We start from the raw sequence: 27,324 nt of genomic DNA, 5'->3' as shown, positions 1-27,324 counted from the left end.
ATACCCTCTTAGCAAGGTGCCTAGCATGGCATCCGGATGGCAGCTGTTGAAAAGGCAAGGTATCCTAGCCCTCTCCTCACCCCTGTTCCTTGAGTTATTATATAATCCCACTGGGTTTTCTGCCCCCTTTTCTGGCACCGTCTTCCATCATCTTGGTGGGCCTGGCGGCCCTCCCTTCTCAGTCCATTTGCTGAAACAGAGAGGATCTTCCTCTGCTGAGCCCTTCTCAGCCAGCTGAGAAAATGGATGGAGCCTGCATTTAAGACAGTAAAATGGAGGCTGGGTCCTTCCACCTTGCCTGAGCCTGCCACGTTCTTGGCTGCCACCTCCCACTTGAGGCTGGCTTTGTGCCTCTCATCACCAGCCTAGAAGCACCACAACAGGCAAGCAGATGGGCCAGGCAGATGTACCCCTGACCCTCTTGGGCAGTGCCAGCCAGGTCTTGGTTGCTTTCCACCCAAGATTGTGAAGCCCAGTCCTCCTCCTCCTCCTCCTCCTCCTCAGTGTGGCTCTTGAATCTCTCTGTTGGTTTAGAATCCTGGCTTTTCGTTTCCGCCCTCTTGTCCTTTTCCTGTAGCCCTCGTCAGCTCAAGGTGCCAGAAGGGCCCACTATGGGGGCTGCTTGATTCTATTCCCCCCCCACACACACACACACTGCTGTCAGACAGATGTCAGGCTGTCCAAACATCTCTCTCAAGATGGCAGTAACAAAATTGGGGGTGGGGGAGAGTAGAGAACAGCTCCTCTTGATTTTGCTGTTTAATATAGCAGCTTGGTCTGATGAGGCAGCCGTGGAAGAAGGGGGAAAAGAGGAGAGAGCAGTAGCGAGAGAGAGAGCCATCATTGTCTCTTCACAGAGCTGGAATTGCATCCGAGCAGGGCGAAGAGGGCTTTTGCTGTTTTAAAGGGAAGAGACTGAGCTGTGTCCCAGAAGCAAGAGAAGGGCCACAGAAACCCTGTGTGTGTGTGTGTGTGTGTGTGTGTGTGTGTGTGTGAGAGAGAGAGAGAGAGAGAGAGAGAGAGAGAGAGAGAGAGAGAGAGAGAGAGAGAGAGAGGCAAGGTTCTACATGCAGAATTGGGCATGTGAATGTGTGTGCGCAAGTGTGAGCATGTGCTGGATCAGAGCAGGCAGAATTGCTCACTGGCGTGTAGGCAGAGCAGGCACAGCAAGAGCACAAGCAAGAAGGTTTTACAGCCGGCTCTGCCTTGGACAGGGAAAGAAGGAGTCGGGGCCAAGGATCCCTCTCCTTCACCTGCGTGAAGCTGACAGGCGGTGGGGAGCAGAGCCTGGGGGCAGTTGCTGGCATTGCCTGTGTCAGAAGGGTGGGCGGGGGGGGGGTGATCCCTATTAAGCAACAGGGGAAGATGGAGCTTTGCCTCTTGCGGCCCCCTTTCTCCACATGCGTACACTTGCTCGGTGGAGGGACATTTCCAGGCTGTGATCTGACTGCCCTTGCACGCTGTGCGCTTTGACACAGAGCTCCAGCCCCCACAGGGTCCCTAGTGCACAGTGCAGAGCATGTGCCAGGCCCCTTGCCTCACTGCTTCTGCTGCCTCCTCCGTTTTCCTCCTCACCCTCTCCTGGTCACCCTTCTGTCCCTCCTCACCACCTTCTTGGCCTTCCTTTCCCATTGCATGTTCTGCTATGGGGCTGAGGCAGTTGAGCAAACAGATGAGACAAACGGAGGTGGAAGGCTCAGAAAAAGCGAGGCAGCCGCAATCATGCCTCACTACCTGGCCCCCATATGCTCTGGATCATAGCATGGCTGCTTCGCCAGAGTTTCAGCCAGGTCGGGAGAATCTCCTCCCTGTACTAGAGCAGCACTGGGAGGAATTTATCCTTGGTGGATTTCTGCAACAAGGTTTAATATCAGGTTATCTGCAAGCAGAATACATTATAGAAGTTGATACCAATGAAAAGGGAAAGCTTGTTTCAGGCCCTGGTCTCTCAAGGAGCAGCTGCCATGTTAGCTTCAGGCCCTATTTGGTCTGGGATGCAGTTGCTAGGGAACGCTCAAGATTCCATTCCCCAGCTATCGCCAGGCCGACCTGGGGTGTGTGGAGATGGTTGGCAGGGAGGACTGGCTGTTTCAGAAGGAAGGGGCAGAGGGATGGGTGTGCGCAGTTGCGTGCGGCCCTGACCTGAGCCCTGGGGCTGGTCCCATATTGCAGCCCTGAGTGTGGTGATTGGAATGGTGCACCACACCAGACATGTGCTAATGTTGTCCAGTTCATTGGGCAGAGTGATAACCAGAAAAGGCCAGGAGTGGCCTGTGTTGCTCAAAAGGCAGTCAGTCTAGTTTGGCCCACAAGGACTTAGGGCTTGAGCTGCAAATTCCTGCTTGGAAAAGCACTCTGTGGTGGGGTCGCACCAGCGGAGGTAGATATTGTTTCCTCTGCTTCTCAGCCCCTCCAGCAGTACAGGACTCTTTCCTGAATCCCACCTTGTGCCAGGAGATCAGAGCCTAGAATCTACATGACATTGACACTGTAGAGTCATAGAATCAGGCTAGTCTATCTGACAGTATTGTTGAGATGATAAAATGGAAAAAGTGAGCATCATTTCTGCCACTGTGAACTATGTGGAGGAGGGGCAGGAAAAATGCACTAGTTGGCTTTTTTAAAAGAACATCTGACTTTAGTGCTTTTTCAAGGAGATGGGGCGGAGAAGGGTCTTTGTTGAAGGCATGTGGAAATTCTTGCTTGATGCTCTTGGCTTTTCTGCCCTGTTTGTTTGGCCCTCCAGAGCAACCGGTTGGCTGCTGTGTGAAATCATGCTGGACTAGTTGAACTGTTTGTCTGATCCAGCAAGAACGTCTTGTGTTCTTATATTCACTGTCAGTTGCCTTCCGCTGAAACCATGCTATGGAGATTTAAAAATGGAATTGGCCAGCTGGTAGCCAGTTGGCAAGTTTTAGAAATCCCAGTCTGTGGGACAGGAATCATGCTGTAACACTGAATTGGGGAGGTGGTTAGTGCTTAAGAAAGCTAGTTCGTGCATTGTGTCAGCGGTGTGTGAATCTGTGATGTTTGCTGTTGAAGGAGGGAGCATCTTCTTGCCTTCTCTACCTGGTGCTCCACTTTCAAAGGTCTTGCGAGGGAGAGTATATGAGAGAGCAAAGGGGAGCCCTGAAACTTGAGGCAGAGGAGGCCTGGTGGGGTGTCTCAGGACTCCTGACAGTGACTGGCCTCTGAGGTGCCTTGAGGCGAAAGGAGTGGGTGGCAACGGAAGAAATGTGACATCAGAGACACAGGCAGGAGGGGAAGGGGACGAGCAGAAAGGGGGATTTCTTGGGATAAGACCAAGATCAGTGGGGAGGGAAGCAGGTGGGCAGCAAGCAGGCGGCTGCTGACCTGGAGCTAGGGTGGGCTGCTAGTGGTGGGCTCGTTGCTTGTGGAGGGTTACCGTGGGGATGAGAGGGAACCGTGTTCGATAGCATGGGGACAGAGAAGCTGGAGGTGGGGAGGTTGGCAGGGTGAGGTTGCTATGGCTACTTGCTGTTCTATTCAGGGGAGAAATTGAGTTGCATCCTGGCACTGGAAGGTGGAGGCGGAGGAGGTAGCTCTCGGCATAGGGAGGGGAGAGGGGGTGGTGGAGTGAAGAAAGCAGCAGTCTGGAGGTGGTGGCACTTGGGAGGGTGCGGTGGGTGGGCTGTGATTCCTGGCTGGCATGTGTGAAAGCCAGGTCCTGATTGGGGAAATGTCTTCCTCCTTGGGCGTGGGACGTGGCTCTGCAGCAGCCAAGATGACAGGCCGAAGGGCAGCATGGCTGACTATCCAGCTGTCTTTATGATGCTCCGACCTCCTGAGCCAGGCAGGGGTGCCGACCATATCCAAGTTGATTTGTACTGACCCCAGGCAGCTTCCGACCAGCAGCTCTTCTTCAACTGTTTCAGTGGGGCAACAGTGAAGATTTTTCAGGCCACTCAACACTGGGCTTAAGGACGGTGTCAGAACCCCCAGCTGTAGACCTCTGCTCTGGATCCTCCTTTTCTCCATGTCTCTGTCACGTAGATAATTAGAAATGGACCTGGACTGAGCATATTATTATTTTTTGCATAAGGATTTATTATTCTCTCTTCCCCTGCCCCTTCCTTGTGCTATTCCAGCTTCCCTCAGGCCATTGACTGTTCTAGAGGGTCTTCTGTCAGCTGCCTGCCCCCCCCATCCCCTTCACTCTCACCTTACATTGTGCTGTCTAGACTATCCCCAGTTCTACTTCCTTAGTGCTAAAGGTCAGCTGTACTACATCTTGCCAGAGCTCTCCCTCTGCTACACCTGGCTGAGAGACACAAACGGACTTCTACCGTGCCATATTTTAAGTCCTGATTGTAGCTACTCAGCCATATTTTAGGGCTTGATTGTAGTCCTGATGCTCAGTCTGGCTGGCAGTTGGTCAGTGTCTTGCTTATGGAGAAATCACCAGAAGCCCACCTTAAACATGTCTCTTTCTGCCACATGTGTGTGGTTTTGTGATGTTAGAGGCAAGACTATACCCTCTTTGGTGGGCCTTGTTGACACCTGATAAAAATACAACCACAGAATTTGAGCCAGAGTTGGGCACTTTTTAAAATTAAAAATTCTATTAGTACTTTTAATGTGCTTGGTAGCAAGATTTTTTTTTAAAAAAGGTTTATCCTCATAAAGTTTCTGAGAAAGAAAAGGTAGAGAGAGATCTGAGACAAGCTGTTAAGCAAAGAATACAGCCTGAGGTTGTGAGCTCAATTCCACAGGTTCCAATCCAGACCTTTATCTGTCGGTCCCCACAGGATCTCTCCCCATACACTATATGAGCAGGTTGGATAGAAGAACTTAGCTGAACTGCTCTTACATTCTTCTCACCATTACTTTGGCTTGAGCCAGCGTGGTGTAGAGAGGGGGAATCTAATTTGGAGAACCAGGTTTGATTCCCCACTCCTCCACCTGAGTGGCAGAAGCTTATCTGGTGAACCAGATGTGTTTCCGCATCCTACATTCCTGCTGGGTGGCCTTAGGGCTAGACACAGTTCTTCAGAACTCTCTCAGCCCCACCTACCTCAGGAGAGGAAGGGAAAGGAGCTTGTGAGCCACCTTGAGTCTCCTTACAGGAGAGAAAGGTGGGATATAAATCCAAACTCCTCTTCTTCTTGACTCTTGTTGCTGTAAATAGTTGTACAGGGGTTCTGCTGACCAGTTGGTGGGCCTTTTATGTTGGGAGGCGGGAGAGCAGAGTTGTGTTTAATCCTTCACTTCTCTTTTCATTTTTGCTGGTTGATGGTCTACCTAAGGGAAACATTTTAATGACAGTAGTTATTATTATTGTTAATTTACAATAGAAGTTGTTGGTATTTGGCCAGGGGAAATCTTGTCACACCCTCATATGGCCTGATTGCTGAAGAAAAGAATTCTCTCCCCCTGCTTTCCTGCCATTGTCCTTCCATAGTCATCAAATGGGTCCTTTTTCAGTAAAAATAATAGAAAAGGAATGTTCCAGGAAATCCATGGAGAGCTTCTGGTTATCCAGCCTCTCTGCTCTGGATCATGAACACCAGCTTCTTGTTCTTTATTCAGGACTCTCCTTTAGGGTGATGCTGGATATGATGAGAGTTGGCCTTATGCAGTTTCCTCAGATGCATGTGGTCAGTTCCTTCATTCTTTTTGGCAGCTATGTTTTTCCAGCCCTGTTACCTTCTTCGGAATCTTTGTTTAAAAGCCACAGCCTGGAGTCTAATCTGTGCTCCACAGAGGTATATTGTATCCCTCGATTTACTTACATTATTCATGGAAATAACTTGGAAAAAATTTCAGCTGTGCCACACATGGCGTAGTGATTGGGATGTTGGTTTAGAAAAAGGGAGCCCCAGTTTTGAATCTCCTCTCGGCAATAGAAGTTAGTTGGGTAATTGTACCTACTTCTCAGGGTTATAGTTTGGATAAAATGGAGGAGGGAATAGTAATGGAATCTGTTTTGGGTCTTATTGGAGAGAAAAATGTGGTATAAATAAATAAACATTTCTACTTATGACTGTTCTTTCTAGGTATTTCTCAAAAGTGGTTGGAACATTGTCTTAATGACATACATTTTGTTTATTAGAGTACATTTAGTTTCTTCTTTAACACAAAATTTATTCTGATTGATTAAATTCTGTTTTGTGAAATGCAAGTCATATGGCTGGGAGCAAAGTGAATTCTAGACTCTTTGTAGACCCTAGAACAGTGGTGGCGAACCTTTGGCACTCCAGATGTTATTGACTATAATTCCTATCAGCCCAGATGTTATGGACTACAATTCCCAATTGGCCATGCTGGCAGGGGCTGATGGGAATTGTAGTCCATAGCATCTGGAGTGCCAAAGGTTCGCCACCATGGCCCTAGAATAGTGGTGGCAAAGCTTTAACACTCCAGATGTTATGGACTACAATTTCCATCAGCCCCTGCCAGCATGGCCAATTGGCAGGGGATGATGGGAATTGTAGTCCATAACATCTGGAGTGCCAAAGGTTCGCCACCACCGCCCTAGAATGTTGTATGTCAGTGAGAACAGGAAACCATGGCTGAGTTTTGTTTCAGAGTTCCAGTTTATCAAAGTCTTCCGAAATATGGGCTATTGTGGGTTTTAGGGACTGTGTGGCCATAGTCTGGAAGTTTTTGCTCCTAATGTTTCACCTGCATCTATGGTGGCATCTTTGGAGGTATGTCATGGTAAAATGTTTCTCTCTGTGGCACAGTGTGGAGTGATTGTGTAATAAGTTGTATATTTTGCCCACCTCGTGGGGAGGGAGCTGAGGTGCATTTGCATGTGTCTGGGTGGAGCTCATTTACAGTGCATTTGAATGTCTCTGAGTTTTAGTATTGGTGTTTTTTAGTACTGGTAGGCAGGTTTTGTTCATTTTCAGACTCTCTTACTTTTTGCTGAAATTGTTCCGGTGTTTGTGGATTTCAGTGGCTTCCCTGTGTAGTCTGGCATAGTAGCTGTCAAAGTTGTCAAGTTTCAAAATATTCAGCCTCTACATGGACGTTTGTTTCATTTTTGCAGATGAGATCAAGATTTGTATGTCCAGCTCATTAAGAAAAATGTTCACCCTGATGCAGACTCTTGTTGAATTCCAGTTAGGTTTTCCCACTTTGACAGTGATATATTGATTGTTATTTTCAAGCTAGCAACCTATCTCTATTCATATAAACTCATTTTAAAAATCCCATTGATTTCTGAGGGATCTACAGCAATGTAGGTGTGTTTCAGATAAACCAAGTGTTGTTGATTTTTTTAGATGCACTTTTGTTCTCCTAAAGTGTGAGGCCCTGAGTGGGAAACTTCAGTTCTTTTTGTATTGTGGCTAATAGCAGCCAATATAGGTATTTTGCTGACAAGTTCTGCCTTTTGGTGTTCTAGCAGAGTCGTCATCATCTTAGGTTTGACGTATTCCTCACCTCTATTGGTTTATGTCCCATGATACAACTTTCTGACTGCAAACATATTTCAGTTTTTGTTAAGTACTGCCAGACTTGCACAGGGAATCCTATGGGTCAGACAGATTCCATGTGCCACGGGGGAGGGGGGGCACTGTTCTGTGAAAGAAATTTTACTGAGATGTAGCTGAGATGACCCCAAGCACATAATCTTGGCCTGGGAAATAAGCACCAGAAGATCATTTTGGTGCTACTGTTTAGTAGAGCTGCTATCCTCTGAGAGAGGTCACTAGGTCCTTCCTCTGTGCCACCAAATTACTTACCTGCAGTCTCTCTCCCTGTGTACCTTAAGCCTAACAACTTGCCTGCCCCTTATTTTATTAGCTGCCAGCATCAAAATCTGAGGCACCAGCCAAGGGCAAATCTGATTCTTGACTTCTGATACCAAAAAACCCAGAAAACAATGTCCTGACCCTTCTTCTAAAGTGCCTCAGAGCAGCATGTGTGTTCTCTATTTCATTTGATCTTCACATCATTTCTGGGAGGTAGGTTAAACTTAAGAGACAATGACTGACCTAGGTAACCTGGTGTGTTTGTGGCCAAGTGGGGATTTAAACTTGGAACTCTACAGTCCCAATCCAGCACTTTAACCACTACCACTGAGTGACCATGAAGTTCATCTTTGTGGAGCTTCTGAGCAGTCCCACATTTGGGACTGTGCAAGTGCTTGCTTGCCTTCAGAGAACAGGAAGCTTATTTCTGTTCTGTCGCTTGAAGAGCACTCACTCCCCCACCCTTTGTTCCCCCTAAACGTAGCATGTTAAAAGGGAGGGGGCAGAGTACATCCCTCAGTTTTTCTTTCACAGCAGATCTTCTTCTAGAGTGACTCCTTGGTCTCCTTGGTCTGTTGCACTTTGGTGCCATTGACTAGCCTAATATGGCAGAAGCCCAGTTGGGGCACTTAAGAGACAATATTCAGCTGTCAGATGACGATGTCATAGTTATTCCTCCTCCTCTGCCAAGGGATGAGTCTCTACAACTGGTACTGGAGCATCCAGCTCTACCTAGGCCACTCCATGCAGGCAAGCTTTGACTGCAACTTCCTCTGCCGTTAAGATACTTACCATATCTCCAGCATCTGCATTGTTGGTGCTATTGGGAGGTATTGAGTACTTGTTGTTGTAATTCTGCTACTTTGTCAGTGTTGGGAGGCTCCTTGAGATACACATGTTCAATTCCAAAAGGCTACCATTGCTACCCGGATCTGGGGCTGGCAGTTGTCAGAAAGACCTCCATGCTGGTCATGGAAACCATCCCCAAAGTTTCGTCACATTGCTTCCCCAAGAGGCAGTTGTCAGGACTGATCAAATCCCAAGGCACTCTAGTTCAGCAGTCACCGCACATCTTTGGAACCTAAACTGTTGTTCTTGAAGCATACTGCTCAAGTCCCCTCCCCCCCATCATTCATAGACTCAGTTGCACCCTCTTTGGTCTCTCGGGATCAAGCCTCTCAGAACTGAGACTGTCACAGGTTTTATTCCTATCGGAGAAGATCTACCTCTAGGTTTGACCTAGATAATTTTCTTAGGGGTGAATCTGATGATGCATCTTCGTAATTGGCTCTGAATCCAGAGGACACCCTGGAGGAATCCACCTCCTCACCTCCGCATTTTCTCCAAGCATCTAGCTTAACTACCAACAAGCTTCGCAAGAGTCCAATGATCCCGTCAAGGACGTCATGTTCACCTTCGACAAGGCTCCCATAGCATTGCCCCTAACAAAACACTTCCAGGACTTGGGCAAAGCTAACTTCCGCAGACCAGCAACTGGACAATCCTTACATAAGAGGCTGGAGGGACTCTATAGGATACAGAGGGGGGAGGGGGGGGGAAGAAAATTAGATCTCATCAGTCAGATATTTTACTTCAGGGAGTCACTGGACATCCGCTTAACGAGTCAGAGTTGCCCCAATTACCACTCTTTCATTGCAGTAAACAATTCAATCCACATTAGAAGGGGGAAAAGTCTTAACTGGTCCCCCAATTCCATCCAAGGGAAAAAAAACCAGACTGCATGACTATCTGGTCACGTGTTTGTTGACAGGCTCTCCCAGTTTATGTTGGAGGTTTTTAAACAAAGGCTAGATTATCATGTGTCAGGGAGTGCTTTGATTGTGTGTTCCTGCATGGCAGGGGATTGGACTTGATGGCCCTTGTAGTCTCTTCCAACTCTATGATTCTATGTTCATTTGGGAAGCAGCCACTTCAGATTCCTGGGTCCTCCAAATAATAAAAGTTGGTTACTATTTGGAGTTTGTCTCATTGCCTGGCTACACGCGATCAGAATTTTCCTCTGCTGGGCCACCACTGTTACAGTTGGAGGAGGTCCAATCCCTGTTGGAAAAGGGGGAAAAGCCCATTCTCCCACTCCTTTCTCATTGATAAAAAAGGGGTTGGAAAATAACCCATTCTGGATCAAGCACCTTAGGATGCGTAGGTTCTGCATGCTCTCCCTATTGGATATCATCCCACTGCTGTCCCTCAGCATGGTTTGCTATTATTGACCTAAAAGATGTCTTCTTTCATATCACTATCAACAAGAATAGCTGCTGGTATCTCAGGTTTTGATGCCGGAGCTGATCCTTTGAATACACTGTCCTCCCATGTGGCCTTACTATGGCCTCGAGGACATTTACAAAATGCATGGCCCTAGCTGTGGCATTTCTTGCAGATAGGGGGTGTGCTGTCTTCCCCTATCTCAATGACTGATTTCTCGCATCTCAATCAAAGGAGGCTCTCACACACAGCAAATCAATCTCATCATTGCTACCCTGGAGATCCTAAGTCTGATAATAAACTACGAAAAGTCCACACTTATCTCATCTCAGCATGTGGACTTTATTGGGCCATCTCTAGACTCGCATATAGTGAAGTCACACCTTTCCCCTACTAAGGCAGCTGCCTTAGAGTCTTTGGTACAGAGTTCCAGACAAACAGGTTCCAAACCACTTGATCCATTCAGCCATTGCTGGGCCTCATGGTGTCCATGTTTATGCAGACAACCCAAAATTGCTTCGTTTGCAGCCACAACCCCCTCAGGGATAGACCCGCTAAATGGCTCTCAATCGCCAGATCTGTGGTTAGATCCCTACGGAGGTGGCAGCACGCGGAGAATCTGCTGCAAGGGGTGGCTTTTGTGGTGGACCATTTTCACTTGTACATCAGCACAGACCCACCTCTAACCAGTTGGGGAGCCCATTATGGGCCCCACCATGCCCAAGGCACGTGGTGAGTGGCAGACCTAAATAAGCAATTTTAGGTCTCTGCACTGGAACCCCCATTCACCACATTCCTTAGTGATAAGGTGGTCCTTTGCCCCAGCTTAGAGCATCCCCACAAGTCATACCGTTCCACTTGGGCCAAGACATCATGCTGCCGGGGTTATGCCCTAATCCTGAGCAATCCCTTTGCATACTGGACACGAGGAGAGCTCTGCTGTTCTACATCAACCACACAAAGCTGTTCTGCAGAAATGAAAGCCCCTTTGCTTCACAGGCAGACACAAGAGTTGCAAGGTGACAATGCAGACTTTGTCAAAGGACATAATCAAGGCCTACGATGCTGCTGGTGTGGACTGCCCATTAGTGGTTTGTGTGCACTCCACCTGGGCTCAAGCCACTTCCACTGACTAGGCATCCAACGTGGCCATAGATGACATTTGCCATGTATGATCCACGTATGATCACCTCTAACTTCATAAGGCACTTCGCCATATGAGAGAGAAGCAGTGGTCAGTCCTGCAGGCTATGTTTAAATGACAGCCTCACACCCTCCACCGAGGTGAAGAAGCTTGCTATTCTCCCAATGTGGGACTGCACAGAAACTCCGTAGAGATGAAAAACAGCATTTCAGTTACCTGTGTAATGGTGGTTCATCGAGTGGACTTCTGTGCAGGCACACGTGCCCTCCCACCCCACCTTGCCATGGGCTGCGATTTAACCACTGCAACTCTCTGTATCAAATTTGTAGCTGTGACAGCAATAGGAGAACTGAGGGATTCACTCCACCCCCTCCCTTTTAACATTCTGCGTTTAGGTGGGTAAGTTCTCACCTGAATGAAGGAAGGGGGAGCAAGCACTTTTAAAGCGACAGAACAGAAATAAGTTTTCTGTTCTCCGAAGGCAGGCCTGCCCATGTGCAGTGCCCAGAAGTCTACTCGATGAACCACTATTACACAGGTAAGTGCAAAGCTGTTCTTTCTATCCCTATCTTGCATTGCTCTGTCCCTTCATGGTTCTGTTTTCCTTCTTCCTGCTGACCCACAGTTCCTGAGCCTCTGATCCAATCTGTGTCTACCCCTGACAGCAAATTACCCTTGAAGCTTTTTTAGCAAGAGTCCTTGTGGAAGCTCCTCCCAGGGCACTTCCTTTGTGGCCGTACTTTGGACAATCTGCTCAGCCACCTGGAAACCAGGCCCTGATGGTAAACTCCACAGGGTCCTGAGTGCAGCCCCAAGCTACTCTTGCAGAGAATGAATGAGCAACAAGAATGGGAGGCAGTGGCCTGGATGGGAAGGAATTTGACAAGCCCATTTAGCACATGGCTTGTTCCTCAGGGACCAACCTGTTCCTGTGAGGCAGTCTCTTCCAGCTGCTGATAGAATCCAGGGCAGGGCAGCATTAATCAGCAGGCCTCTGCTATCCAGAGATGAGAGATGTTCCTTCTTGCAACCACTTTTGCTGCTTTCTTCACAGGTTTGATCACCCTCCCACCTTCCTGTGACTGCTGTTCACGCCTTGAGGCTGCACCCTTCCCCCTTCTCTGAATATAGCCACAGTTTCCCTTTGCCCTGTGGTTTCTTTCAGGTTGTGGCACTGGACATCTCCCAGAAACAGGTGGAGCGGGAGCAATAGCCCTGTGTTGGGGTAAGGGTCATGTGAATGGGAACTAAAACTCCCAAGGATATGTAGGATAGGAGCCAAGCTTCTCTAATGAAGCAAAATCCCCCCCCCCCCAGATTGCACCCAGTCATTTAAATGTGAGTCTCCCCAGTCTTAATTTGTTACTCTGGCTACTGTTGATACCAAGAGAAGATGAGCTTTGTCATTCTAGTTTTCTTTGCTCTGCTCGCCTTCCTCTGTCTGTGTCTGCCCCTCTGTCTGGGGCAGGGACACATGAGTCTGGTGTTTCTCCGCAAGCATTTTTAATGGTGCTACACTCTGTGTACTTCATGGGCTTTCTTGCTATCAAAGATGTGGAAGGATCCTTTCATAAATGGAACAGGAAACTGTGGCAGCTTACTGCCTTTTGGGGAGGGGGAGAAAGAGAGAGTAGCCTAGGGCTAGAGCACGTGGCTGCATGTGGTTTCAGGTGAGCCATGAAAATCTATGTAGTATGTTTTTATCCCACCTTTTTTCCAAGGTAATGTATATTTATCCCTTCCTCATTTTGATCCTCACAACAACCCTGCAAAGTAGGTTATTTAATTAAAAAACCTAAATCCCACTTTTCTTCCAGAAAACTGGGGTTCAGTGCAGGTAAATAAATAGTCCAAAATTATTTAAAATAGCAATAAAAACCCTAACAGCATCCAGCAATATCATCAGACAGACCACAAAATACAGGACAACAAAAGACTGATAGAAACAATTGTACCACAACAGATCCCCAGTACAATCCTCTTTGTAGCCCCAAATGCCTTCTTGAACAATTCAGTCTAGCATCCTGTCAGGATCAACAATATGGCAGGCATCTTCCTCTTCCCATTCACAAAGTTATTTCATAAGATACAGGCAGTGACTGAAAATGCCTGCAGTGAGCAGCTGATTTCACCTTGCTTTGTAGTGGGACTAAAAAGGAGATTCTGCTGTGCAGAGTAGAGTTGTCATATTGGTTTATATCATCACAGCAGGGGCCCATGTATGTGGGTACCAGGTTGTTAAAGGTTTAAGAATAAGCACTTGCATCTTGGACCTAGGAAGAAGCTGGTAATTTTGCAAGATTGCAGAATGGGACTAATAGGCCCGTGGTAGCCAACCTTGGATAACAAATGAGCTGCTGCATTTTGTGTCAGTTGGAAGTTTTCAAGTAGTCTTCCAGGGCAACCCTATGTACACTGCATTAGAATAGTTGAATCCAGATGTTTTTGTAATGCACAACAGAGCAGCTTGGTCAGTTTTTCTCCTAGTATGGGAAAGTTTCAGCCAATTTGCAGCTGAAAAAGTACATATTTCATCATCATCAGTATATCTAATTCTCAGCATGGCCAAATCTGTAGATGCTTAAATGGAGAGACTGGCACCATACACAGCAAGACATTTTTCCTCAAACCTGAAAAAATCCCACCCAGGTTTGCAGAAAAATCTGAAATCTAAATGAAAAGTCTATTGGAGGGTTAAAACTCCCCAAAATAATAGAAGCAGCACCTGTAGTGATGAATGTTATCAGCAGCTATAGCTAGAAAAACCACAACAGCATTGCCAGCCTTCAAGCCATGGTTTCTGTCAGTAAAAGGCAGGAGGCGGCAGCAGGACCTTTCCCAGGTTTGTTTTGGTCTTTATAAAAGCATTATTCGGGACCAAGCGCACTAGTCACTGGGCAGCTTGTTATCTTGTGACTTCCATTACTCACTCAGACCCAGCTGTTTGCTACTGTTCAACAGCAGCCACCCCACAAAAGCCAATGTAGTGTAGTGGTTAGAATTTCAGGCTAGAATATAGGAGACCCATGTTTGAATCTGCAGTCTTAACTCACTGGGTGACCTTGGACTAATCACCTCCTACAGGGTTGTTGTGAGGATAAAATGGAGGACATGAGAATGATGTAAGCTATGTTGGGTCTCTATTGTGAAGAAAGTTGAGGTATATATTAAATAAATAGTTAATATAAAAATGGGGTGCGGATGAAAGTTTGGTTGGTGTGGGAAAAGGAAGCAGGGTAAAGTGAGGAAATGGGGGCTGCCAGAAGGAAAGCAAGAACTGGTTTGGAGAAGGGAATATGGGGAAATGGAGGAACTCCCCACAAGCCCTTGAGGGTTTCCCATCATGCAACTGGCCTAGCCCAGGCTGGTGGCCAGAAGCACACAGTTTTCCCAGGGAGAGAGAAGGAGGGGAAGCGGAAACTCAGTGGCGGACAAAGGTAGGTTGGCTGGTGAGAGTGGGGGAGAGAAGGAAACAGGAAAAGGAAAGAAGCTATGAGTTATTTCAGGGAAGAGGAAAATGAGATGCTCCCTGCAAGTTCTTCAGGTTTCCTGCTTGTATTCATTCACTAGCAAAGCAGAGTCTAACAGATATCCCAAATTCTTAACTAATTCTATCAAAGAAAGTTGCATCACATCAGTTTCTCTAAAGGATAGATGACTTACCGACAAGCACCAACCTCCATTTTAACAGATTTCAATTTCAGTTTAGTCTCTCCTCATTTAGGGTGAGAATATGTGACCGGCCCAACATCACTTTACTAGTTTCATGGCAGAGTGGGGATTTGATCCAAGGGTCATGCAGACACTGACCTCACACTGGCTTCCAGGAACAAAGCCCTTGCATTTCTTCACATTTTTTGATCCATCTGCCCTCGAGAACCATATTGTGCTTTCTAGAGCTGCTGTAGATACTTCTTGTTATATTAACATGTTTAATCATTTTTAAATTATGTTTTGAATGGATTTTGTTGCAAACTGCTTTGGAGGTAATTGTAGAATTGGGGACAATTGTAGAAATTTGGGTAGGATAGAAATTCAGAAATAAATAACAGAATATTCTCCCCAGGAGGCTTTCTGTCTTAGCTGTAGCTCTGTGGAAGGATGCGTGGTTTGCATGTGCAGGGTCTCTGATCCAAATCTTGGCACTGACAGGTTTTTAAAAATGGTCTGAGATGAATATCTGCTCTTGATCAAGAAGCTAACGAGAGTAGACTTTACTGGGCTAGCCAGATTTTGGTCTGATGTGGTGTAAAGCATCTCTTTGCATCCTATATATAGCCAGCTTTTGGAAGTGGGGTCCATACAGAAAAGCAGGTTGGAATCCCTGTAGTTCTCTCCAATTTTGTGCAAAAGATGAGCTGGGGAAATTTGAGTGTTTACTAGCAATATGTGTGCAAGGTAGGGGATGTGCCATTTTTGGCTTTATGAGTGGGTGGGGAGAAGGAAGGAGGGAGGGACAGTGGAAGAGCTTTAGATACTGAGACAGACAGACAGACAGACACTGGATGGATGATTGAAAGACACTGGTTTCTCTTTTTTTCAGGCTAGCCCTTCACCCATCATTGTGAACACAGACGCGCTGGAGCCAAGTCTGTCCGTAAGTACTCCTTCCCCTATAAGCATTGTCCACAGGAGTCCCTACTTTCCTCCGCAGAGCTGCAAATGACAGGAGCTCTCCCTTCCCTGCACCCAATCCTACAGTAATCATTTTGGAACTGCAGTCATAGCGGTATGAAATAGCAGATAGAGAAAACAAAGTTTTAGTGGTGTGTATATGTGTAGGGTGGGGTGTCTTGCCATATCTTCCTTAGAGCAGATTTGGAGCCTGTTCAAAATCTGCAGGTAGACTGTTTAAGGGGGTGTGATTAAACTCCCCCAGGTGTGGGTAGTTCTGTTCCACTTGCCATCAGCACCAGAGGTTAACAGAGATAGCAGAGTTAGGCTAATCCCTCTCCAGGATTCTTTGCATGCCACTGCCCTGAATAAGTATATTTTACATGCTATGGCTGCTGGCCCTACAGGTCTCCATTTCCTTCTTACATTCTGGTCCTCCAGTCACTGATTTAGGAAGGAGAACAAACTAAAGATGCAAATGGGGTTAACATAAAGGACTTTTTTTTCTTTTGAAGCTGAATAGGCAGTGAGTGGGGAAGATGGAATGTATTCAGAATAGATATGACTTTAGCTGTTGTCTAGTAACCGCAATCAAGGTCCTTTAAGGATGGCACATGCCATTGTTCGCTGTTTGCCAAAACTGATGAAAAGTGCTTCAGACCTCCCCGCTCAACTCAGGGGCACCTGGTCCACTGTGAGCCAAAAATTCAAACTTGTCTAGTGGGAGCACTTTGATCTGTAAATCCTGGGATGGGAGCAGGGGAATATCTGTGAAACTATGCATTTTGATTGTCCCACAAATTGTGAAATGTGGTGACTAATCTAGGATCTACAAGAGGAATTAAGACTATGCATTTGTTGGTTTATCTAACACATCTTTCTGCCTCCCCAGGTGAATGGCAGTGACGGGATGTTCAAATACGAGGAAATTGTCTTGGAAAGGGTGAGTTAAGTGATCTGGGAGGTCCTTTTGTTGGAAAGCAGAAATGTTTACCATTCTGGCACATAGGTATGAACATTCTGCATTGATGTATTCAAAGGATATACAGAAAGGGATTTCCCAAATGCATAGACAGATTTACACATGCTCATTATGGGGATTTTTGAGGCTGGAACTTGTGGTCCTGATCGTTGCAGCAAGGATATCTTCTGGGGCTGTGCTTTCCAGAGCATGCTGGGAGATCCAGCCTTAAGAACATAAGAACATAAGAACTAGCCTGCTGGATCAGACCAGAGTCCATCTAGTCCAGCACTCTGCTATTCGCAGTGGCCCACCAGGTGCCTTTGGGAGCTCACGTGCAGGATGTGAAAGCAATGGCCTTCTGCTGCTGCTTAAGCGCTTTCCTGAGAGCACCCTGGTCACTGCTAAGGCATTTGCGAAATCTGGAGATCAAAGGAGGATCCAAAGGAATTGAGGTGAGCCATAAATCGACTTCTCCTCCATAAATCTGTCCAAGCCCTTTTTAAAGCTATCCAGGTTAGTGGCCATCACCACCTCCTGTGGCAGCATATTCCAAACATCAAATCACACGTTGCGTGAAGAAGTGTTTCCTTTTATTAGTCCTAATTCTTCCCCCCAGCATTTTCAATGAATGCTCCCTGGTTCTTCAAAGATATTGTGAGAAAGAGAGAAAAATTTCCTCTCTGTCAACATACCTCTACCCCATGCATAATTTTATAACTTCAATCCCGTATCCCCCCTCAGGCGTCTCACTCTCCGACTAAAAAAAACTAAAGAGCCCCAAGCGCTGCTTAGCCTCTCCTCCTTAAGGAAGGTGCTCAAATCAACTTCAATCATCCTCATTGCCTTCTCTGCACTTTTTCTATCTCTCTTCAATAATCAGCTTTTAGAGATGCTTGGTGACCAGAAGACTAGAACTACAATACTCCAAGTGCGCGTCACACCCACGGCTTTATATAAGGAGCATGACAATCCTTGCTTAGTTTTATTATCAACTCCTTTCTGGTAATTATCCTCAGCATAGAGTTTTGCCTTTTTTCACAGCTGCCATGCATTGAGTTGACTTTCCCATGGAGCTATCAACTTCAAGATGCCCAAATCCCACTTTCACCGGTCTGGAACTGATAGCACGTGACCCTTGTAGCATCAGCCAATGTGAAGTTTGGATTTTTTGCCCCTATGTGCATCACTTTACATTTTGCTACATTGAACTGCATTTTACCATTTCTTAGCCGCTTTCCACCTAAATTTATCAAGGTTCGCTTGGAGACTCTTCACAATCAACTTTGGCGGTTCTCACCTTTACCCTACATAATTTGGTATCATCTGCAAACTTGGCCACCACGCTACCCACCCCTACTTCCAGGTCATTTATGAATAAGTTAAAGAGCACTGGTCCCAAAACAGATCCTTGGGGGACACCACTCCCTACATCTCTCCATTGTGAGAACTTCCCATTTATACCCACCCTTTGTTTCCTGTTCCTCAACCAGTTTTTAATCTATAGGAGGACTTCCCCTCTTATTCCTTCATTGCTGAGTTTTCTCAACAGTCTCTGGTGAGGAACTTTGTCAAAAAGCCTTTTCTGCCCCGATTATTGATTCAATGAGGCTCTAGCTTTACACAGATAGTTCCTTTATTGTAACAAAATTTTGACTTTTGTTGTGTCTGGTCCTGCATAATAAGCTTTTGCATATCCATCTCTTTCCAGGGTAACTCTGGCCTCGGATTTAGCATTGCTGGGGGCATCGATAACCCACACATCCCTGATGATCCTGGCATTTTCATTACCAAAATTATCCCAGGTGGAGCAGCAGCCATGGATGGGCGGTTGGGGTGAGTGGCAAGGCATAGCATAAGTCCTGAGCCCAGGGAACCAGGCAAAGATACTAGATGTCTATGGAGAAAAAAGGCAGGAGAAGGTGGTGGGTGGGGCTGGGATGTACCTCTGAATGGTCATTGTTGGTTGTGCCAGCTCACCTTGATGCAGAATTCTGTAGAACCATTGAGGGGCACATGAGGGCAACTTTCTTTAGATCTTAGGTGGCTCAGACTTCCTCACAGACTTCTATTTGCTTGTTCTGTATCTGACACAGGGTGAACGACTGTGTACTGAGGGTGAACGAGGTAGATGTCTCCGAGGTAGTGCACAGCAAGGCTGTAGAGGCATTGAAGGAGGCGGGGCCTGTGGTGCGACTTCTTGTGCGGCGAAGGCAACCCCCACCAGAGACTATAATGGAGGTCAACTTGATGAAAGGACCTAAAGGTGATGCCCTGGACATGAGGTCTTATTTGAGATTTTTCCTTTCCTGATTGGCTGGTAGATTATGAGATCAAATGATAACCAGATGCCTACAGGATGGAAAGGGGAAAGCTGTGTCTGTGACTGGTGGTTGGAGGCCCAGATGAAGCAGGATCAAAGGTCAGGAGTAACATTGACATGTGACAGGGTCAGGCTTAAGACTATTAGAAGACTAAGGAAGGCTGATCATGAGAAAACAGCCACAGGTTCTATAACCCTAGTCTGTTGAGTTGCCCGGGCAATTGTGGGTAGGTTTGGGCTATTTGAAGAAAATTCCCCAACAGGACTTTAAACTGGTAATAATGACCGGCTCCCAAGGAGATCAGCAGGTTATATTACCACCCTTGGGTACGAGGCTGTCAATTTTTTTCCAAGCATGTTTGCAGGCCACATTGGTCTTGGGAGACATGACAGGAACTGGGTCTTCACGTACAAACCCTCTAGCCTAGAACTTCTTACCAGCAATGCCATGGTGGAATGCACTAATTGACCTTTTCTCTCCAGGATTGGGCTTCAGCATTGCTGGGGGCATTGGGAACCAGCATATCCCAGGAGACAACAGCATCTATATCACCAAGATCATAGAAGGCGGAGCAGCCCAGAAGGATGGGCGGCTGCAGATTGGGGATCGGCTTCTTGCAGTGAGCATATTTCTAACTTTTCTGTGGTTTTAAGTTGGGTTGCATTGTGGATGCTGCCTGCTCTTAGCGGGACACAGCTGGACACTGGACATGGGCACAGCTTTGGAGTTCCTTATGGCATTGATGTCTGAGCTGTCAGGTGGTCAGAGGTGCCATGACTCTAGCATCTAAACCAGCTCTTTGGCTGTTTTTTCTCCACCTTACCCCATGCCTCATTCTCTTCAGGTGAATAACACCAACCTGCAGGACGTGCGGCACGAAGAGGCAGTGGCTGCACTGAAGAACACCTCTGATATGGTATACCTGAAAGTGGCCAAGCCGGGCAGTCCTCATCTCAATGACATGTATGCTCCGCCTGACTATGCCAGCAGTATGTATCTGCCTTTCGCCGGCTCCTAGCTTAGCTGGCATTGACTTTTGCTCCCCACAGTTCTCATTAGTTCCTAGGCAGCGCCTGTTTAGTCCTTGAGTTCTCAGCTTTACCTGCCTGACATTGAACAGTCCCTGACCTGTCAGTTCTTCCCATTTGCCATTACCCATCTGACACCAAAATATTTTAGTATTTTCCTGGGAAATGGACAACCTTGACTGGGCTGGAATAACCCCCATTTCTCCACTTCTTCCCTGCTCCTATTTGTTAATTTCTGAAAAATGAAATGCTGGTGTTCCAAGCTACATTCTTTTACTTGGAAGCCCAGTCATGTGCCAGCGGCTAATTGTGGTTGTTCAGTGGTGAGAAACACCACTCACCAAATGTTCAGAGGCACTTACTACTTCAAATGTTCTAGGATTGAGCAGTACTTCTCAGAAGCTTTGGGGTTGCTTCTTTTTGAATTCTAATGCACACATTAATCACCTCCGCTCCTCCACAATTGTTCACTTTCCGATAGCTATAGAAGAGAATACAAGGGAGTGTTGGGAGGCAGATGGTAGCCCCTGGCCTTGGTATCACTGTATGTGGAGGAAGCAAGAGAGCAGACTGGGGGTGAGAAGGATGAAGGGCTACCAACTCCGTCTCACCTTCCATTCTTTTTGTCTCTATAGCCTTTTCTGCTTTGGCTGACAACCATATAAGCCATAATCCTGGTCTGGGCTACATGGGTGGCATGGAGAGCAAGCCAGCCTACCCTGCACCACCACAGGTCACGCCTGCCCGATACTCACCTGTACCACGCCATATGATTGGTGATGAAGATTTCACCAGGTGAGCATCAATGGCAAATGCCATTCCTCCATCTATGTCTTGCCTCCAGCATGTCACTTTCTTGGTGCCCTTTGGTGGGCATATGTGCCACATCTGCTAGCCTGGTTTGTCTGCAGGCCTTGGGATGCAGAGACCTGCCTCATTTGCTGTTCACCCATATCTCATTGCCTCTCCCAAAGCTTGGTGCTCTGAGTCATCCACTGGTGCTCTCGTGCCTCTCTCTGGCTAAACCAGCAATGCCAGGATGCAGGCTGCTGGCTGGGCCTGGGAATGGCTGTGAGAATTGCAAGAGTGAGTTTGGGACCTTGTGAACTGTGAGTTGTGGAATATGAAAATCCAAGCATTTTAAGCATTCTGTGATTAACAAGGAGGGAAAGGGGATCAAAATGTGGTATGTCCCAGTGGCTCATCAAGAAGAGCTGGATTTTGTGGCCTGCATAAATTTATGCAAACAAAAATGTGTTCAGTGTGAGTAATGTCCTACTGTTCTGATAGGAGGAACAGAAAAAAGGAGCTGAATTTCCCTCCCCCACAAGCCACTGAGGATTCTGCTTAGCCTTTCTTCTGGCTTCCATTCATTGTAATGTACATTATGACAGTCATCCCTTGTGCAAGAATGCTGTAAAGGAGGCTACAATTATTATTCCTCTCTTGTAGACAAAGGGTGCTGAAACGGAGAGAGATCAGCTGTTCTAAGCCCCCCATCTACCCACTGAGTTCACGGATGAGGTTTAGTTTTAACCAGGGGATTCTGCATTGGCCTGTCTTGTGTCATCTGCTGTAGAGGTTGCTTGCAGAGGCATAGCTCCAAGGGGACGGTGTGGGGTGCACAACACACTGGGTGCATGCCCCTGTGGGGGTGTGGCAAGGGCAGGGGCAGAGGATGCACCAGTGCACTGGGCACTTTTCCTGCTTGCTACGCCTCTGGGTTGCTGTCATGGTGTGTGAAAACAAAAAAGAATCTTGTAGCACCTTAAAGACTAGCAGATTTCATGAAGCGTGAACTTTGAGGTTGTTGGAGTATCAGGTGCATGAAGTGAACTATAGTCTACTTCATCTATACGAAAAAATGAAACAAAGAAGATGTCTATCTGCATGATGGAGATTCTCATCTACAACAGTTTCTGCTACACAAAACCTGTCAGTCTTGAAAATGCTGCAAGACTCCTTGTTTTTGCTGCAACAGGTTAACATTGTTATTTCATTAGAATTTGTAACAATGTTAAAAGCTTGGAATATACCTAGATAAATGCTATGATGTTGACCATGAAATATTGCTAAACATATACACAGCTCAACAATATGTAAGGTGCTTTACAGAGCCCAGAGGTGTTAAGACTCTTTCATAAAGTTCACACGAGGTGGATAAGACCATGAGTAGAAGAGAACTTGGGATCGATGATGGGAATGAGAAAACCAGGCAATCAGGAGGGATTCTGGAGTTAGGAATGGCTTTGTTAAGAAAAAGGACTTAAAGGAGTAGAGGGAAGTGGAAGATTGTGAGAGACAAACGCTAAAATATCAGGGCATCAAGCATCCTTTTTTGTGTCTTCTCTTCTACCATGGTAGTGCCAGGCAGTAGCCACATGAGGGCATTGTGGCACTTACTGGGGATCCAGAGGAAAGACTTGGATCTGAGGCATTTGCACCTTGTTGTGACCTTAAAGTACTTGGGCATCTGGCCAGGAAGTTGAGCTTGTTTTTCATTTGAAGGTAGGGGAACTTGGCCAGAGCTCCTGAGCACAAGAAAGTAGAAATCCAGGAAACTGATTCGTGATTATTATCAATTTTGTGTACTGCACCAGCAGTTCTGCATGCATGTTCCGATATCCTGTATGAGCCTGGTAATTGAGTCTTGGTCTCCTTCAGTATCATGTGGATAAATTAGCATTAACTGGAATGGCATGACTTTTTGTTTCAGTTGCAACAGTAAATGCTGTTAACACATTTCCAGTGGATGGGCAAACGGCATACTCTCAGAACCTCTATCTGTTTGGTTTTCTCCATGGCATGAGAGCTGCTGGGGAGGAAGGGGTTAAGGTCTCCTGGCAAGTCTTCTCCAGTCCTGTCAGTGCTGAGTCTGGTTCCTCTCAACATTTCCTTGACGGCTCTGGTAGCCCCACAGCGAGGCAGGGGGAGGGCCAAGAGAAGCTGAGATAAAATACCAGCCGCATAGCCTTTTCCATCACAGTCGGGCACAGGGGAGAAGCTTCCACCATGATCACGGTCAACGTCTCCTCATCCCTATCGTATAGGAGGCGGCCTGCTGCCGGCTTTCCCAGACAGCAACCTGCTTCCAGGAACAAAAAGGAGATCAGGTATCATGCCTCCCACACTTGGTCTCAAGGGGCTGTGATGCCGCTCTTTCAGCAGCGCCTGGCCCAAGATTGGCCTAGCAGCTCCTGTATGAATTAGATCTTTCTGGAGCACAGGGCTGCCTCCTCAGTAAGGTTTGAGACTTCCAGCAGATCTGGGCACCTGTGGTGTGGTGTTGGGTGGCCAGAACCCCACCATTTCAGAACCCCACCATTCTGGGATGCTTAACATTCAACTGGCCAGATGATAAAAGATACTAATGAATTCTGGAGATAGGAGCTGGAAGCCTTCCTGCTTCGGGGCACGGGAATAATGGGTAGCGTGCTGCCTAATGTGTAAGTTAGGGTTAGTCTTTGTGAAACACATTCTTAGAATGGAATGAAGAAGTGGATGGCTTTTCTCAACCCATTGCTTGCATGTTGCTTTCTCTTCACTGGAAGAGCTGAGAAAGGACCAGGAGAGCAGGTTGTTTCTTCTGCAGATTCCCTTACAGACTGTCAGTGGTGGAAGTTTTCAAAACACGGGAGCCATGGCTTTTCTTCTCTTGCCTTCAGCTCCAAGAGGACTCCACCTAGTAGCTATTTTCCCTGCACTTTGAAACTATCCCTAGACACAGCATCTTCTCTGCCCAGTCTGGCTCCTTTGCTGTCCCTGTGGCTGGCATAGACAGGATTTATTCTCCAAGACAAACAACAGCTTAGAAGTCTGTGTTATTTTTGCAAATCACAGAGTCCAACTTTTCTTGAAGCATAAGTCTTTTGAGAAGAAGTGGAGATTGCACACCTTACAAGGGGTATTAAAATACAGGGGGTCTGTGTCATGAACACACATTTGCCAGCTCAGTTGTGGGGTCCTTACTCTAATTGCACCTGGGTGTGCATAATCTGATCAATACAGAAAGATAGGATCTGGTATTCCATCAAATATGCAGCTTTGCCCATTTCAGTGTCAAGTCCCCCAGTTTACTGCCAATATTCCACACTTCGTTTTCCATACTGGGAATTTTTAACAAAGCCATATCCCGCCACCCCCGAAGTTGTTCTTACACTCATAGTTGTAGAAGGGCAGTGAAGGAGCATCTCGGCTCCCTTGTGTATTGTGTACCCTGTACTGAAAGGTAAGGAAAGTGTGTTGAGTCTCCCTCATCTCAGCTGGAAATCAGGCTGATCCAGCTGCAGTGGGGCTGATCTTTTCACGTCTTTTGTCTGTTTTCTCAGGGAACCCCGGAAGATCACTTTGCATAAAGGTTCCACAGGTCTGGGCTTCAACATTGTGGGCGGTGAGGATGGTGAGGGCATCTTTGTCTCCTTCATCCTGGCTGGTGGCCCGGCTGACCTGAGTGGAGAACTGCGACGTGGAGATCGAATTCTCTCTGTGAGTGCGTTCACCCATATTTTCTTTGCCTCCTCACCCAGGGGACATGTGGTGCCTTGTTCTGCTTTCAAAGGCTGTATGTGCAGAGGCCTGAAAACGTGCCTTGAAATGGCAATAGCAGGAAGGAGGGGCGACACATACCCATGCCCATTTTGTTCACTGATGCTACTATGCCCATCTCTTTCCCTTTCCTCTATCCCACCTGTGCAAAAAGAACAGACATTGTGGCAATTTCAGTTCTTCCCCTTGGCCCAGCAACCCCTCCCTTTCCCCCTATTTCATTTTTCCTGCCAAGCCAGCTCAGTTGGAAAAGAAAAAAAATACCAGGAAAAAAAGATTCCATCTAAACATCAGGAAAAGAGATTCCACCTAAACATCAGGAAAAACTTTCTGAAAGTAAGGGCTGTTCGACAGTGGAATTCACTACCTCAGAGTGTGGTGGAGTCTCCTTCTTTGGAGGTTTTTAAACAGAGGTTTGATGGCCATCTGTCAGGAGTGCTTTGATTGTGTGTTCCTTCATTGCAGGGGGTTGGATTTGATGGCCCTTGGGGTCTCCTCCAACTCTATACCACTGTTAAAAGGGCTACAATGGTGGGGGCGGGGTGTTGGCACATGTCAGGAAGCTGCCTTGTGCCATTTTGAAAGCAGAGCTTGGGTCTGGCTCCTACCAACAGTCACTACAAGCTTCTCAATAAACACTCCACTCAATAAACATTCACCTTTTAAACCACAGAAAATTAGGGTTTATTTTCTTGAGGTTAAAAGGATATGAAGAGTGGACACTTCTGTTTACTGCAAGGACTTTCCTCTGCCCATGTGAAAGCAGCCAAGATGATTGATGGGGGCGTAGTAGGGATGTATTTGCAGCCAAATCTTCCAGGTTTCCTGCAGTTTGGAAATGGCTCTGGTATTAGACACAATTGTAGCTGAGGTCGCAGAGTCACTGCCCCCCTTCATCCTCCAGTCACTCTTGGAGGAGACCAGATTGGAGAGATTATGCCGTAGGCAGTAAGGTGTTAACCCGCTTTGCCCACATTGAGCAGCTCACCAAACCGGTCTGTGTAAGTTCAGCCCAGGGTGGTGGAAGCTGTTTCTTTGTCGCCAGAAAAAAAGCTGAATCTTCCGGCTGAGTGTAAAGGGAGTCTGCCCTGAAGCATAGTTCTTGCCCCTTAAATGCACCGATGCAGGAAGCCAATTTGGATCCTCCCAGGAAGAAGCAGCTGCATGCTGCAATCAGGTGTGTGCCTTTTGCTTCCTGAGAGACGCTGGTGTTTATTTGGACACTTTGGTATATGATGCAACTTAATGTGGCATTTGGGATGACAGGAACTGTGACTTGCGACTGTGATGCATTAACTGTTGACATGGCCATGGCAGGATTGTGGAAAGACTGATGATCTTTCATGGTGGGGAATGAGTGTCAGTGCCATCCGTGGGGAGGTGGGAGTGGAACCTGATTTCCTGTTCAAGGTGGCTGATGGGGTGAGGTCTGTTTGCCCAGGTGAATGGCGTCAACCTTCGGAATGCAACGCACGAGCAAGCGGCGGCAGCGCTGAAGAGGGCTGGGCAGACGGTCACTATCGTGGCTCAGTACAGGCCTGAAGGTATGCAACTTTGCCGGGAGGCTTCTGTGCTTTTCACAAGAGCTTTTCCTTTTGGGGACTAGGGTCTTTCCTTGTCAGTTGCTGGGGCAAAGAGAGTTCTGTTGGAGTTTTGATGAGAGAGACCTCCTTCTGAGGGGAAGATTCTCGTCCATTTTGCTTGATAAGTGAATAGAGTTTGGCCGAAAGACGTGAAGAAGGGTAGCTACAAGTTAAGCCTTGACAGCACAGGAAGGATGAAGCTTGACATAAGCATATTTTAGAGGACAAATTCCACCCTGGAGCTTTGCAAAGGTCAAATGTTTGACAGCAGTGAGAGCAAGCAGAACAGGTTGAATCACCATGGGGTGGACATGGAAATTAAGGCTGCAGTCAGGCTGCTTGATACTGACTTTCAAACAGGATTTTTATGCTGACCATCCTTGCTTATTATCATCTCCTGCCGCATTCTTCTTGTCAGGAACTCTGAGGCATCCTCTTTGCATGCCTCTGCTTACTTGGAACACATTCCCACTCTTCTTTAGTAGTATGTATGAACTTTGTGTGAGTGAGGGATAAAGAGCAGGGGTGGAGCAAGGGGAATTTGCGCCCGTGGCACGTGTGCGCCCTAAGCCCCTGCCATGCACCCACCTCGGAATCCCCTGGCCATGCCCCCACAGGGGCGTGTGCCCGGTGCATTGCGAACCCCCTCCCCCTTGGCGCTACACCACTGATAAAGAGGAATCTGGCTGCTAAAGCCTGGTGTAGGATGACTGGATAAGACAGGGCCTGCAAGCAGCCTGTTGTTGTAGGGCAATAGGACGTGATTGGCAGTTTGAGGTAGCTTCTCTGCCACTTACACAGGCAGGGTAATATTTACCCTTGTAGAATTGTAGAGCACTTTTATGCTAAATTTGAATAGGAAATACAATTAGGAGCAATAATCCTATTCATTTGTTTTGGGTGTGTGTTGGCATCTGAGCCCACTTGATATCTTGGTGCTTTAGAAGGTAATGTTACCTTTTTGCATTTACTTGTCTTGGGTGGATCTGCTAAGATTTTGTATGGCAATGGATCTCTGAACAAACTTGGGGTGAGGCAGGGAAAAGGGCTACCACATTTCCCCTTACCCAGGGCTACTGTTCATTGATAGGTGGCCATTAAACAAGAGCAGCTTTTCACTCTAATGCACCTATTACATTTAAGCTTGTAGTTCGCTGTCCAAGGTTTAAGCTTCCTGTCAG

General features: G+C 47.0%; 1 protein-coding gene across 6 annotated transcripts in view; it reads left to right on the top strand.

Moving 5' to 3' along the window:
- DLG3 (discs large MAGUK scaffold protein 3) overlaps positions 1 to 27,324 on the top strand; it is a 78,835-nt gene that overhangs the window by 21,500 nt on the left and 30,011 nt on the right. For 5 of the 6 annotated variants that reach the window (XM_048514153.1, XM_048514154.1, XM_048514152.1 and 2 more), the window contains 9 exons: positions 15,632 to 15,685; positions 16,595 to 16,645; positions 18,375 to 18,499; positions 18,760 to 18,929; positions 19,470 to 19,606; positions 19,832 to 19,976; positions 20,651 to 20,810; positions 24,344 to 24,500; positions 26,002 to 26,104. In XM_048514153.1, coding sequence (XP_048370110.1) covers positions 15,632 to 15,685; positions 16,595 to 16,645; positions 18,375 to 18,499; positions 18,760 to 18,929; positions 19,470 to 19,606; positions 19,832 to 19,976; positions 20,651 to 20,810; positions 24,344 to 24,500; positions 26,002 to 26,104 — 1,102 coding nt within the window. Of the gene's footprint in view, positions 1 to 15,631; positions 15,686 to 16,594; positions 16,646 to 18,374; positions 18,500 to 18,759; positions 18,930 to 19,469; positions 19,607 to 19,831; positions 19,977 to 20,650; positions 20,811 to 23,011; positions 23,129 to 24,343; positions 24,501 to 26,001; positions 26,105 to 27,324 lie in introns of those variants that run through there. The other variant, XM_048514157.1, reaches the window with a different exon arrangement.

The sequence above is a fragment of the Sphaerodactylus townsendi genome, linkage group LG13 (assembly GCF_021028975.2).
Source record: "Sphaerodactylus townsendi isolate TG3544 linkage group LG13, MPM_Stown_v2.3, whole genome shotgun sequence".
In the NCBI taxonomy this organism is placed as follows: Eukaryota; Metazoa; Chordata; class Lepidosauria; order Squamata; family Sphaerodactylidae; genus Sphaerodactylus; species Sphaerodactylus townsendi.
The sequence above is the reverse complement of the archived record's forward strand: the minus strand, read 5'-3'. Positions and strand labels throughout refer to the sequence as shown.